The sequence below is a fragment of the Parasteatoda tepidariorum genome, chromosome 2, assembly GCF_043381705.1.
Source record: "Parasteatoda tepidariorum isolate YZ-2023 chromosome 2, CAS_Ptep_4.0, whole genome shotgun sequence".
NCBI classification, from domain to species: Eukaryota; Metazoa; Arthropoda; class Arachnida; order Araneae; family Theridiidae; genus Parasteatoda; species Parasteatoda tepidariorum.
Window position 1 is genome coordinate 11582806 of NC_092205.1, and position 16178 is coordinate 11598983.

General features: G+C 28.9%; 1 protein-coding gene across 4 annotated transcripts in view; it reads right to left on the minus strand.

Annotated features, from left to right (window-relative positions):
* Positions 1-3466: 3466 nt before the first annotated feature.
* Positions 3467-16178, minus strand: part of LOC107445627 (uncharacterized) — a 593665-nt gene continuing 580953 nt past the window's right edge. For 3 of the 4 annotated variants that reach the window (XM_071177172.1, XM_071177174.1, XM_071177175.1), the window contains 9 exons: positions 15511-15621; positions 14392-14421; positions 13218-13422; positions 11570-11647; positions 11375-11419; positions 9526-9603; positions 8139-8412; positions 7124-7159; positions 3467-5567 (listed from right to left, as the gene is read on the minus strand). In XM_071177172.1, the coding sequence (XP_071033273.1) occupies positions 4496-5567; positions 7124-7159; positions 8139-8412; positions 9526-9603; positions 11375-11419; positions 11570-11647; positions 13218-13422; positions 14392-14421; positions 15511-15621 (1929 nt within the window). In that variant the 3' untranslated portion in view covers positions 3467-4495. The remainder of the gene's footprint in view (positions 5568-7123; positions 7160-8138; positions 8413-9525; positions 9604-11374; positions 11420-11569; positions 11648-13217; positions 13423-14391; positions 14422-15510; positions 15622-16178) is intronic. The other variant, XM_071177173.1, reaches the window with a different exon arrangement.

Genomic DNA, 16178 nt, shown 5'->3' on the forward strand with positions numbered 1-16178 from the left:
TTCTTGTTTATTTTTTTTTACTTCTGTTATCATATATTCTTCTCCACATCAGCCATCAGAAACTGTGCCTTTTATACTTGTCTTACAATATTATAGTAAAATTGTGAAAGGTGTCCAATACAAATACCATTCATTTTAGAATATTGCATTAGTTAGTCTATGTCAAACAAACCAGACGGTGATAAAACATTTTTAATTTTTTAAAAATATTGCCATGAATAGTACTTTATATCTCGATTATACTTTTTTGTCATAATTCTCTTTATGGAATAATTGTATTTGTGTTATAAAAATACCTTAATTTTCCTCAGCTTTTCACACTTTTGTACACATTCCCTATAGCTTTCTGGAAATGTTTGAAGCTTTATTTTTGGAGAAAATAGAAGAATTTTATTAACTAAACTGCTAGAAATATTTTCTACTTCATAGATTTATTTTTTAGCTTATGGAATCAGTTATGATGTTTGTTTTTCGTGCCTCCAAAGTCAAATTAGAGTATTCACTTAACAGAGAGAACAGGCTGCGAGTGTTAAGATGTTTTTAACTCTGATTTTTAAAACATTCAACAGATTTAGAAGCTTTTGAAAAATAAAAATGCATTTCAGCTGGAGTTTCACAACAGAACAAAATGTGGAGCATATGGTAAGTTATTTTCCACGTTTTCATTTATAATTTTACAAAACGCTTAACTCAAGTTTTGAATAATATATTTTCACAATTGAACAAACTCAAGTTGATCACTTTTTGATAAAACTTTCTTACATGAAATTTTTGGACTTAAAACTGTTGTTGTTTTTCATAAATTTGCATTTTAAAATCTGTAGCATTCGCCTACTTTGTTTTGTTAAATGGTATGACAGCTATTAGTTCATATATCTACATATATCAAAGGCTCTTAACAATTTTTATCTTAGACCTTAATTTATGTGCTGATAATATTATTCTGACCTTATTTTAATTAGCACTTCCTTTTTTATGTAAAGTACGATATTTTACTATTCCAAGATTATTAAATTTAGTTGCATTTATACCTGGATTAGTAACAAATTTGGCAGCATGTTTGATCGTGAAAACCATTAAAATTTGCTGAAAACTTAGTTTTAAGGGAAGTCTACATATTTTTATCTACATTAGCTGCGTAAGTTAGAATAATAGAAGAAAGTAATTCTCCGATGTTCATGAAGAGTTTGTTGTGTATTTAAACAATGTACAAAGATTAGTTGAACACGTTTCTCTTGTGTTATGATTAAAATAAAAAAGAATAAGAATTCATAGTTTAATTTGCGTTTTAAGATAATTTTGAAGTACCCGCCTTGTAACCCAGTTAAGGTTACACCCCAGTATGTTGAGAAACCAAGTCTTTGGAGGTCCTAATATATGTAGGGAAAATGTGATGTTTAAGAGAAGCGAAATATGATTTATGAAGTATTTTTTTAAATATCAATCATTTATAAAATTAATGTGCACAAACTTTACATGCATTTTATAAAGCAATTAATTACTGCAAGGAGAGATGCCCCTCAACTAAAGAGAAAAAATTTCACCTCTGTACTACTTTTTTTTTGGCATAAATTAAATAAAGTAATGAAAAAATATTCTGTAATTGGGCTTTTAAAATATTAGCACAAAAATATTCCTTTCAATTGATTGTTCAAAATATTACAACAAAAACTGAAAATTTTTTATATTTCATTCTAAACAATTTATTTTATTAATTTAGTTTATAAATTAATCAATAGCCTTTTTTTAACACCTTGAGATCAGGAATTATTTCCAAATTTTAAATTTTTCTGTTCTTTTGTTAATAAATTTTTTTTTTATTTTCTACTCTTCTATAATAAAGGTACAGGAGTGACCTGGAGGAAAAACTTAATTCGGACTGCAATTATATTTCACTCATTTTGCTGCTTTAAGATACATATTAATAATGACACACAAGAATTTTTTTTTAAAAAACAAGTTGCGTTAATTGTTACAAAATAACCTGTTTTGAAATGCTTGGCTGAGACTGGATATGGCAGTGTAACTATTTTGAATAATTTTAAATATCTCCAACTGGAAGATTAAGATCAGGGATAGAGCTGCCTGGAGAAATATTATGCGGCAGGCTAAGACCCACTCTGGGCTGTAGTGCCAATAAAGAAGGAAGATGGGTTATAAATAATAAAATAAAATTTTTATCATAATAGAAAAATAAAATATAGAAAATTGGGACAGTATAGACGCATAGTGAAAATAATATTATTTTTAGGCCGATTTGAATGCAAAACTAATTAATTATAGTCAGAAAGTGGACTATATATATATCTTGTATTTAAAGAATAAAAGGTCATGCTATTAATTAATTTAATTATGTGGCTATTTAGGGATTAAATTTAATAATCTTTTTAATAATAATTTAAAAAAGTGACATATAAATTATGAGTCTGCATTGTCTGATGTAATATTAAAATATATTTCTAATAATTTTGATATATAGCTACAAAAATTAATTACACTTTGTATTTACTGTACTTTGGATTCATATTAAAAGTTTACTTTGAGTACCTGACAAAAGTTGAAGACAATTGTGACATTCTACATTCAAATTAAATTATTAGGAATATTTATGATACTAACAAATTTATTGCCTTTAAAATGTGTTATTGGAATGCTTTGATAATTTGTTTAAAAAAATCTTGAAACAAAATACATTGAATAAAGACTAGGGTCACACTTTCTGGAGAATGACCCATATAAAGCTAAAAAACTAAGTATACAGAGTAAGTCAGGAACATACAGCTATTGATCAGCATTATCATCAATGTCAATACAGTATCAAATGATGGAATTTATCGACAGCATTGAAACAGTGTTAATCCCAAATTTTTATAAATTGGTGCTTCTGATATTTATGAATAAGAAATGTGGTTTGTCATATTTAGTATAATTAAGTACCCTTATTAGATGTGAGAGAGACTAAGTAGCTATGCAACCCTGCTTTTTAGATCTTTGAAGTTATATTTTTGCAAATGAACTTTTTGTATAATTTAGAATACCTATAGAAAAGGAAATTATCTATTGGATACTTTAGGATGTTTTTAAAAAAGGAATTTATCTATTATATGATTTTGTTTTTAGATAATGAATTTATCTATTGGATACTAAGGATGTTTTTAGAACATGAATTTATCTATTGGATACTAAGGATATTTTTAGAACATAAATTTATCTGTTGGATACTAAGGATATTTTTTAGAACATGAATTTATCTATTGGATACAAAGGATATTTTTAGAACATAAATTTATCTATTGTATACTAAGAATATTTTTTAGAACATGAATTTATCTATTGGATACAAAGGATATTTTTAGAACATAAATTTATCTATTGGATACTAAGATATTTTTAGAACATGTATTGGAATAAATTAATCTGTTAAAAATAGTGGAATTTGTAATAAAAAATAACTTTAGGCATCTCATGATAGTCAATCTATTTATTATATACAATTGAAATAGAAACAGAAAATTAATTCTGTAGACATTTGTCTCCATGGCAAGACTAGTAATTTTAATTTCAAGAGCATTTTTCAACAACAGAACATTGAATGAAAGTCACAATGATTTAGGAGATATATTTTAAATGCAGCTGAAAAAATATATAACTAATTCAGCGATATTTTGAATGGGCTGCGAAACTGAATTGTCATTTTCAATTTCATTTCCATTAAAAATTTCTTTATATATTTAGCTGCTTCAACAACATCTTCATCCAGAGGACGCAGACGCAAATCTACATACTGAATCATTTTTAAAATAAAAGCATGGGAAAATGTAATTTGTACACTGAAAATGTTTTAATATAATTGTGCTATATTATTCACATTGCCAGAATTAAGATGCATTTCAAAAAACATCCAACTCGACTGGAGTATAAACAAATGAATGTTTTTTTTAAGTTTCATCACAATATGCATTATTTTCAGCTGATATGTGCAAGCTTAACGTTCACTTTACAAGCAAAGGTTGAACACACATTTTTTTTCATAAATTAAAAATGGGGATGATCTATATTTTGCACAGCTTACAACATGAATTATTTCAAACAAGTAATGGGCAATTAACAACAGCATTAATGAGTAACAACAGCTATGGTGAAGTGCTGTGCTTTAAAAAGTTTTTTTATATGAAGTACCTCAGGTTTAGAATAAATTAATTTCTAGATTTCATATAAAAAGCACTCTTCTGCTTCCCGAATGTAACATAAGTAAGAGAATTTTTTTTCTCGGAAAGATGATTAGATTTAATTGCACCGGCCTTGTTCTTATAACATATATATATATATTTTTACATCAATTACTCTAGTTTTTTTCTGATTTGTTTTAAAAATTATAATATTTTTGAATTATCCTGAGGATTTTCAGACTTCATCTTAGATTTGGCTAATACTGTAAATAAGCAATAGCTGTTATTCTCTAAATTCTACAAAAAATTTGCATCGAAATAATTTGTTATCTAGATTGAGATTCAAGTTCTGTCGCAGAATGACTGCTCATCTCACGCCTATCTTTAGAGGTATAATGTTCCCTACTAGCTTCAACACTTGAATTAGAGGGTGTCCCCAGTTTTAAATGCAAAGGCGAGGGTGTACTAGTTGCGACAGGGCTACTCCCTTGACTGACACAAGGTATTAAAGGTGGAGGTATACCATTGCCAATGCTTGCTGGAGAGCCTGGCTTGGTTCTGGGAGGATAATTTGACACACATAAACTGTTCAAGAAAGGATTTCCGAGTGATGGAAACATTCCACCAGGTGGTAAAGGCCCTGGTGGTGGTCCACCAACATACGGTGGATCATTAGGCCTCAAGGGTGGAGGCGGCAGTTTTGTGCGTTCGTACACTTGCCTGTCTCTGTCAGCTTGTAGCTGCCTTTCCACCTCTCTGGCGGCGGCCTCTGAAGAGGACAAATGTCTAGCAAGTTCTGCTTCCCGATATCGTTCGGGAATCAAAGGCATCACAGATGAAATAGAGGCATATTTTTGCATCAATTGTTCACGGTCCATATCCCGCGCTTGTTGCAGTTCCAGACTGCGGTACCGCTCTGCCGCTGAAGACTGAGGCGGTGGTAATGGATTCCAGAAATGAGGTGGTGGAACTTGGGACATGGCAGCTAGAGATCCAGAGAGTCTGGCCTGTTCGGAAGCGCTGAGACCCATAGGAAGTCCCGGGATCATACCCCGGGACATATAGTCTGAGTTTGACTCTGAATGGGACAGCTCGTTCGATTTGGCTCTCTCTCTGTCTGCCGAGGTTGTACCACTGGGATTGGCGGAATTTGATTCTTTATTGTGGTCATCCTCCTTTTTTTCCTCTTTCACTTTGACGTCGGATTTGCTGCTGTTGTGCCCAGAGCTGCTGCCATCAAATGTGACGTCGGACTTGTGCGTTGAACGTATAGGGGATCTCGACGAATCCCTTCTTTCTCGAGATCTTTCCCATTCTCGATTTCTGTCTGAAGCTATCTCTCCATTCCTGATGACTTCAGGATTGCTGCTAATGTGACTCGCTCTATTCTCCCTGTCTCTGCAAAATATTAAGTTAAACATTTATTATATAATTTGGTGGCAACATAAGTATGAATCTATATGTTACTTTTAAAATATTGATACTGAAAGTAAATAAGTTAAAACAATTTGACATACAAAAGCATTTTAGGAAGAATTTTCTTGCTACCTTTCAGTTTCTTCTTCTGCTGTTTTTTTTTCAGTATAATTCATTGTTTGTATTTCTAATGTTCATATGCAATTACTAACATTATTTTGCCTTTACTTACTACATTTACTTTTCTTTTATGATTGTGTAATTTTTAATTTTATTTCATGATTCATTGTTTCTAATTTAGGAAACACTTTCACTATTCTTAGACTATTATTCTTATTCTATTCTTAGACAATTTCATTATTATTCGAAATATCAAGTAAAAGAATTTCGATTTTTTTCTCACAATAAATTCAAAGAAATTTCAATATTTCATATTTTAAAAAAGTGCATAAATTTTGTTCTCAATTTTAATAATATATTTTTTAATACGTAATATATTTTATTACAATTCTATACCTATTTCTTTTGAATATAATAATAATTTTATAATATTCTAAAGAACTAGGTTTAAAATATATCTTTATGACAGGAACCATTATTTTTTTAACAAATGAGCTAATGAATCAAAATAAATTCTCCATTTGTTTAAATCATTGGTACGTTTTGTAAGTTTTTTAAAAAAATAAAAGAAAAAAATGAATAAAAGTCTACTGCTGTTTTTGAATGTTACCACAAGTGATTTAAATTTAGAAATTTACCTAGTACGAATTTAAAGTTTTAAAACTCACTTTATTGCTTAGAATTCTAAATACAAAGACATCGTCTTAAAAGTTCAATCTGTAGTATACTGCTACCAAGTGCTGGATTACCCATTAGGCCAGGCCAGACTAGGCCATGGCCTGGGGCCCCTGATGATTAGGGGCCCCCTTAAAATGGATTTTTTGAAAATAAATTTAAAAAAATTAAGAAAAACAATGATTTAAAAAAAATCAATTTCAAATATATACTAATAAAATACTATAATTTTTTTACATAATGTTAATCATATTTATTTATTACTTATTTTAGTTATTATTTATAAGTATTATTATAGTTTATGTATTATAAGATTTACTATTATGTATATGTATTATAAGATACTTTTATTATATATGAATAAATAAAAAATATAAGAGAAAAAAAATTTAATCTAAGGGCCCCAAAAATTTGAATAGCCTAGTGCCCCGCTTACGCTTAATCCGGCACTGTGCTACCCTAAGCCCAAGTCTTTTCTCCGCAATGATTATGCTTTGTGTTTAAATAAATAAGGAAAAGTAAGCACATTTACCCATTTAGTTTTTAAATTAAGCTAAGGTAGAAAATAGGGAAGACATATTTCGAACTGTGTCCATTTTCTTAAACACAGATTTCGAGCTGTGTCTAACTTTAAAACCTCACCAATTATTAGTTAATATTAACAGGAATATACTCAAATAGTGAAGTGAATATGTAAAATACATTGATTATAAAAGTGTGAAGAGTTTAGTCAGTATACTAACCTTTCTTTTTGTTTTTCATGTTCTCTTTTACTTTCCCTAAAATATAAAAAGAGAATTATTTTGATTTTGTTTAAATAATGAATTCTATCATCATTAAATTCATTACTATTGGTAATGTTTAAAGAATGAACATATTCGGGGAGTTCCCCTTACTTGGAGCGCACTTTGAAATGCTTCTAAACTGACATTCGTAAACAACCAAAAAAGTTTAAATAGTTTTAATTTTAAGAGAAGAGTGGAGATATTCCAAACTTCTCCCATTTGTTATAAACAAGCGATTTTATGTTGAAATCAAATGTTTTCAAAACAAACTTTTAATTTCGATACAAAATATTTTCCAACTCTGCACCAACTGTATTTTTAATACATTAAAAAAGTTGGTGGAAATTGGAGCGCACTCCAAGAACTTCATGTCGCGGAACTCAACCATTGTTTTAAAATCGAATTTTTATGATTCAACATTTTTAAGCACTGAAGTTTTGGGTACAATAGATTTGTGGTCGATGTGCCTTGCTCCTCGGAGCTACTCAACCTCTAACTCTAATGTGAAATGGATTGTCTCTAAATTTTTAAACACTTATAAAATTGATCTGCATAAACTGTTTTATGAGTTTACAAGAAATTATGAAATTTTGTTTTATAATTTTTGTTCAGTATCACTCAAGAAAAATAAGTCTTCTGGAATAAAAAACAAACAAACAAAAAAAAATATATAAAAAAAACCTAATGTTTACATAGTTTTTTAATGTTTTCTATAGTTAAAGCAAAAGCCCATAGAAAAATATGGTAAATCCATTGTACTGAATGGTATCGTATAATTTTGAAAATCACTCCATTTTTAAGAATCATTCCGCAATTTACTACTTTTATGTTTACCATATAATATTACGTATGTTTTCATAATAAATTTACTGTTGATGAAAGTATGCTTTTATAATATAATTTTGGCAATTTCATAATTAATTTCAATCACAATGAAGTTATGTAAAGATTGTATAGTAAATTAAAGTGTTACCTAGAAATTTCTTTTGATTTTTCACTCTCTCTTTTTTCTGACTCTGCTTTCTTGAGTTTTTCCTTTTCTTTCTCTCTTTGTTCTTGCTCATCTCGTTTCTGGACTCGATCTTTCTCAGCTTCCGCTTTCAAACCACCCCACGCTGATGGCGTGAGTGAGGAGGGTGAGGAGAAGTTGGGAGGTGTTCTGTGCAATCGGCTCCACGGATCCTGCGCCATGCTCAAGTAACCAGGCCCTAGTTCTCGACCGGCTAACATGCTGGCTCCAGCCAAACCTGTGCAAAGACATTTATATTAAAGTAAAAATCTGCAAATTTAATAAAGTAAAAATCTATCAGGGCATTAGACAGAAGTAATTATTCAACACTTGCTTTAATTATTTGGGGTTATATATTGGAATGTTAGGAAAGCAATTTCTTTGTTTTTTTTTTATTTATGAAAATCAAAGAATATTTTCTAATAGTTTGTAACAAGTGAATCATTAATCATATAATATAATATTTATGTCACCGTTACAAATTCATACCTGCCAAGTCTCCTGTTTTTTAACGAAGATTCCTACATTTTCCTACTTTCGAAGATTCCCGTATTTTCTCAAAATTCTCCGTATTTGTTGAAGAAATTAAAAAAAAACATTTTTGGCCATAAAATATCCACTGATGAAATACTTCTCCATGAAATACTTCTCTTATTCCTCAACAGATGGTGCTATTGCCAGTACTGCAGTTTGTTGCTCAGGGGATAGAGCGTTTGCTTTCTAATGAGGTAAATGGGGTTGAAATCCTAGCGATGGCTAGTCGATACAAATTCCGCACCCAGCTCTCACTGGCCACGGTGCTGACGTAAAATATCCTCAGTGATAGACGGATCATGGGTTAGAGCAGGGTTTCTTAACCTGTGGTTCATGAACCCCTAAGGGGTCCATGAGTTATAATTTGGGGGTCCGCTGACTACTAATTTTTAAAACGTTTGAAAGCCTACCCATTGCTTGTAAAGCGAGCTATGGCAGCTATAATTCCGTTTGCTACAGTGTATCTCTGCGAAGCGGGATTTTCCACAATTGTGACAATAAAAACATAACATCGAAATCGATTGAATGTTGAACATGATATGCACGTTGCTTTGTCGAAAACCATCCCCTAAAGCAATTTATTAATTAAGGAAAAGCTATTAAAATAATAAAATTAAATGTTTTCTAATAATTGATGTTTTTTGCAATAATTTTTTTCACAGGGGGGTGGTCGTTGACTTCTTAAAATTTTTTAAAAGGGATCCATTATATCAAAAAGTTTAAGGAACACTGGGTTAGAGTCTCCTTGCCAGAAGTCTTAGTGGTTTTCCTCTCCATGTAAAGCAAATGTATGTTAGTTCCATCAAAAAGTACTTACTTAATCCTCCAAGACCTCCAAAACTATTTCCAGGAACACCTAATGTTGGATATGCTGGACGGGCAAATGGTGTAATACCTGTAACAAAATAAAACACTTAATCACATATTCTACTCAAAAGATGCATAAGCATAATTAGGGATAAGTAATGAGAAAACAAGAAAGGAAAGGAAATACATTTAGATAGTTAAAAAGAAATAGAGAATTGAAAGAATGGAAAGTTAAGTAAGAAAATGTATTATTAACCTAAATTTTCCTTGTTTATCTATTGATTTTTACCTTATTAGTGAAATAATTAAATTTTATTTTGATAGGTTGAAATTTATAGTAGATTTCTGTTGTCTTTTTAATACAGATTATTAATAAGATTTTTTTTTTTAAACAGTGAAACTTTTTTTAATACAAATTTTTTTTCCAGCCTTCATTTATTTAAGTTTCTAGTTATTGCTGCAAGTTATTATAAACATTTATGGACAACAGGTTGTTTTTAATCACAATTACAGAAAATTGATTATTGATTTTAAATACTGGGATTTTTCTTTTAAATGACATAATTTCAAATGTTTTTTCTTTCTATTTTAATTTGTTGGAGGACAGATCTATGTTAGAAAGAAAATTTTTTTTGAGTTTTTGAGTATGAAGAAACAAGATTTGAGTTTATATTTTAAAGTTTTTGTTGGTTTTTCTGCAGAATATGTCAGTATAAAATTATATCCATAAATATTCACCAATCATAACTGTAACTTTGGTGCAATATTAGCAACAAAACAAAATAATCTAATCAAACAAAATGATCGAAGTTAGGAAATTTATTTATTGTTGTTAAAGCTGAAAACATGTTTCACATTTAAAGTACTTTTCTAAAACTCTAGAGCAACTTGAGTTTGACCATTTTAATAATTCCAATCATTATGTTATATATTTGAGTTATATGATGCTTTGCTTAAATCAATAATATTTGAAAAAACAAATTCCAATAAAATTTTTTAAAACTTAAGCTTGTACAAAATATATAATAATAACTTCATATTTTTTTCATTTTCTGTCAGTTGTTTTCTATTGATAAAAAAGTTAAAACTAATTAAGAATAAATTGATTATGAAAGATGCTCTTTAAAGGATTGCTTTCATTATACATATAAAAAAAATCTTTGTAAATTGTAATTAAAAAAATACATTAAAGATCGCGAATTATTATGTAAACGTGAAAAAAAAACATTTTTAAAATCTGATGCATCATTAGTTGGATGTCGATCAGATTAAACGAAGAATTATAATTATCAAAATATATCCTGCTTGTTGGATAAAACTGAAATGCTTGTGCCATTCTGCTTTATCTTGATAATGAAGCGTTTGATTTTGATAATAATATTTTCAACCACTGTAATGCGTTAATACATTGTATTTCAATCTTTTAAAAATATTTATTACCTTAGTGGCTTTCAAACACCCTAAAATTTGAAGAGTTAAATGTAGGTTTTATATTCAATTGGGATAATATTACATTTTATGCTAATTTTAAATGACTAACTAAGCTAATTCAATAATTAAAAAAAATAATGAATCATTACAACAATTAATGGTTTTAAATATAATGTATTAATGTAAGTTTTTTGCTTTTATTAGTACATTTTGAATTTTACTTAATAATTTAAATGTTTGTAAGGCTGATTAATTTAGAAATTTTCAACTGTCAAATTGTTCTTTTTTAAAACTTATTCTCTTTTTTTAAGAAATTATTAACTGAATAGAAATATTATGATTGGTTTTGACACAGAACTTTTGAATAGTGTTAGTAGTTTTCAATAAAAACAACAACTGAAAGTAAACAAAAAAGTTGTTCAGCTTACAAGAAAGTAAATGTTCAGGTAAACAATTTTGATGGAGAGAGTCGACTGAAAGAGACATTAAAAAAAATAATGAACTCAATTAGTTACAAGTCAAGTACAATTTTCTTCACTATTTGTTTCTCTTTTCTTAGAAAGAAAGAAATTATTTTCTTACTAAGAAAAGAACCTTGCATATAATGATCAAAGAATATTTACCTAAATGTGCAGGTGTAGGCCCTAAGAACCCAGGATGCTGAGGAGTAACTTCATATGGTGAACGGCCAGGTATAGATGCTGCAAAGAAAAGTAATCTGATATATTATGGAGTTAATATGATTTTAACAAAATATTAAGTTGCAATTATATAATTATTTGACCTAAAAGCCATGGGGGCTCAGGGGACAGAGTAATCAATGAGGTGAGGTTTGTATCCCTGTGATAGTTGGTTAATATGAATTTTGCACCCGGTTCACTCTGACCACAGTGCTGAAGTATCATGGGTTAAGAGTCTCCTTGTTGTCTGGCTAACCTTGGGAGGTTTTAACGGTTTTCTTAAAAGTCTAATTTTTCCGAATGTGTTATCCTGTAGTTCCCTTGTTTTCTGGGTTGGGTTTAAAATAATATGGGTACAAAGTGAAACATGGATAGTTGGTGAACTCAGAATTGAGTTAGCTGTTCAATGATGGTTATAAAGTATATAAAATTATCATGCTTCATGTTTATAAAACAATTAGTTTGTATAATATCAATTCCTTCCTTCCTCAATGGCACGAGAGCCCCAGGTGGGCCCTGGCCTTCTCAATCAACTTCCTCCAGGCCTGCCTCTGCCTGGCAGTTGTCTTCCAGTTTGAGACTTTTAAGACTGAAATGTCTCTTTCCACGCAGTCGGCCCATCTCAGCTTTGGTCGACCTCTGGGCCTTGATCCGATGGGCTGAGCTGAAAAGATTATGTTTGTCGAACGCTCATAATATCAATTAATTGATTAAAAATAATTCATATCTTGGAATCTAGTTAGCAAGTATAATTTCTATCGTAATTATACTAATTAATCAATTTGCTTTATATTCATAGATTTTTCAGTAATCCCTAATGATTATGTATTATAATTTATATAACTTTTGATTACTTATTGCAGCTTTATCTTACAGAAAAAAAGTTTCAATTTAAGGCAAATTGATGAATAAAATAATACAGTATTAGAAGAGCTTTTTGGAAAAACACGTTGAATAATATTTCAAAAACACTAATTTTCCCTTTTTTAAAAACTGTGATTAACTTTAGTTAACTGTTTAACTAAAACAATAATTTTATTCTATCATACGTTTAGCGACTGACAGTTTCCAATAAAAGAAAATTATATTTTGCTAACGGCTATTTTTGATATTTCTATGGTTTACTTAAACTTTCCGAAGTGTTACAGAAAACGTTTTCTAAAATTGATTTTCTCAAATGTTAGTTATTGTTTTTTCTTTTTAAGTCAAGATTTTCTCTGTTTCACTAAAATGTTTCTTTTCAAGTAATGTTTTCACATTTAAGTATAACTTAGATAGTAATTTCTTATTAAACATTTTTATAAGTTCACTAATATGTTTTTCAACACTCAATGAGACTCATATTCAATAAAGAACTTCTTAACATGTAATGATTTTTTGAAAAATGATAATTTTTTTAAATCAAATTCACTAAACATGTAATGATTTTTTCACATTTATATAGAATTGCTTACTATTTAAGAATTTTTTCTGTTGCAAATTCTCTAAAATGAATTTAAAAGATCATGATCTATAAGATTAAAGCCACATGTTCTTCCACTATGTCTTCAATAAAATTTTTTTTTTAAGAGTTTAAATTAAATATGCATACATGCAGCACCAAGCAGAGATGAAGAGAAACCAAGTTCGTGTGGTCTTGGAATGGAGCTGAAAAGATGATTAGGGGGTCGCAACAGGTCCGACATTCCCTTTGAGGGCCCTGTGCCCCCTTTTTGCGAGTCAGCCTGTTGCTTCTGTTGATGACGATAGATCTCCCAAGATATTCTTACATGCATGGCACACCACCGACCAGGTTTCTATGAGATAAAATTTAAAATTAGTTCAGGTTTTGAGTTTTCGAAACACTAAAAAGGCACAGGAATTGGCAATTCAATTTAATGAAATACTTAAGAAAAATTATTATTTTTAAAAATTTTTTAAGAAAAAATAATTTTCTTGTTAAGACTAGTCATACACTGCTCAATATTAAGTAAGTTACTCTTGTAGGATTGATTTGACAAACTACTTATATAAACTGTTATTAACTGCATGCATATTTTAGTTGTACTTATACATGCATTTATTACATGTTTAGTTAAGATATTTATGTTTTCATAAGATGTAAATAATCTCTTAATTGTATAAAATAATTTTAATAATATTTAACTTCGATTCACTCAGGTTGTCAGGTTTTGTTAATATTCTGTTTGTGCTGTTTGTAAGTTTGACTAACCAACTAATTTTATTTTTAGAAATATTGTATCTATGTATCCTAAATTTATAAATCTTGTTTTAGAATGTATCATATGAGTAACTTTACTGATTTTTGTGAGTATTATATCTTGCTGTAATTATAAATTTTAGTAATATTGAACAACAAACATGGTGGCAGTTAATTACAGTAGTATAAAGAAACATTTGATGTGTTTTATTACACAGAGGAATTACTATTAGCTTTGGTGTAGTGGAACACTAAGTTAAACACCACTTTGTTGTTGTAAAGAAGTTGACACCATTTTTGACGCTCAGATACACTGGATTTTTTTATAGTGTGCTCTAAAGTTAAAGCTTATGTGGACATAAATGTTTTTGAAAGTTGTAAAAATATTTTAGAATTTTCCTTTTATTTTCATAAATCTAACTACATTCTTGTAATAGGCTTTTGAAATTTCCTTGAATATTTATAGCAAAATTAAGATTTTGTCTCTAATTTGGCAACAAAAGGGAAAAAAATAGAACAGTATATGATATCAAAATTAATAATGACAATAACAATAGCGACTTACAACACTTTTTGTCTTTACCAATGGAGATATCTGAAATAGACAATAACAATTAGAAGTTTGAAAAAAGTTCTAAAAAATTTCATTATTTTGTTACGCTTAACAAAACTAGCCTGCTATTATTAATTTCCAGAATTCATGCAACCATAATTAATCATCTAACTTTTAATTAAGTTACAGTTTCAGACACAAAAACGTACTTTCTCTGTATAAACATTCCTTTTTTTTTTGTACGGATTTTGATTTTTGTCTATTAAAATATGGGCTGGTGGGGGTAGCCTGCAATATCGAAAGTATGTTTCCAATAGTTAAGTCTGGCGAGCAGTCGAAAGTTCTCAAATATGAACTTTTTGCATATTTCGCCATATCTAAAATTTTTGTTACAATGAATCCAGAAAAATTTTTGCGCAATTATAAAACTAATTTATTCAAATAAATTCTTTTATGTATGTAAAAAATGAATTCCAGTAATTATTTTTTAATAAGGGCCTAAAATTTTTTGAATTGTAAGATATGTAAATTTTTACTTCATTGTGAAATTCTAAATGACAAATATTGCATTTGAATGAAATTGGTCGTACACAATAGAAGTTTAAAAGTACAGAACAATAGAGGTTTAAAACTACAGATTTTTTAAAATTTTATAATTCCGAAGTCATTCGGTAAAACTATCATTTGGATGACGCAAATTTAAAACATGCTTTAATTCAAGTTGAATCGTATTCAGGTTCATTAAAGATGAATTTTTATGATAATGTGGTTCAACGTGTAACATTCTAATATTTTTGAGTTGCATTAAATTCGAATGATACTATAGATCGAAGCGTTCCAAAATTTTTAGTTGTGGTATAGGGTGCCATTATTTCTTTAAAAAAAAGAACAAAAAAAAAGAGACATTTTTTTAATGAGATTTTATAATATTTTTCACTCTCTCTTTAAAAAAATCGTAATAATATCGATATTAAATAAGGATCCTAATTCATTTGCTGGTTTAATTTCTAAGTAATTACATTAAATGTTAATACTATTGCTAGTTCTACATTATACAAAGAAAGTAGTCTTTCTTTTTTAAAAAAAAAAAAAGTAGTTAATATTCAAAATTGATATATAAATTTTATGTACCTTTGGTTGAAAAGCTGCCAAAGCTCCAGGTGGTGCAAAAGGCGTTGGTGTAGCAGTTGCAGAACCAGGAGCCAAAAGAGGAGATAATGACGGATAAGTAGGCAAGCCCAGCTGTAAAAAAAAAACAGATATGAATGATTAAAATATCTATCATATATTGTTTTTCTTTTTATAAATCGCAATCGTTTGATGTTTCGATTTCTTTTAATTCTAAAATGTTCTTAACTTGTAGAGAAAAATTACCTTTTAAATAAAAAAAAATATAATTTAAAATTTCTGCAACACATTAAGTAAATATATTTTATTGATTTATTTTAAGGCGCAAAAAACAATTCTAGAATATTAGAACGCACTTTTAAAGAGAGGAGATATCTTAATAGGTTCTAGAATAATACAGAACAGATATTTATAAAGCCCCAAATCTCTAGTATTGCTTAGAGTAGCATTTTATATTATACTAATGTATTACTATAATATATTATTATAAATAAGTTAATTTTATTTCAATGCTACAAAAATAATTCAACAAATAAATACTAAACTAAAAAGATTAAAATTACACAGTTTTCAAAATAGGCCCACAACGTTGAAAATTTTGGCACATGTCAAACCATAATACTGTTCAAAATAAGTGCAACCTTAATAAAAATGAGTTCGATTGTTGTTTC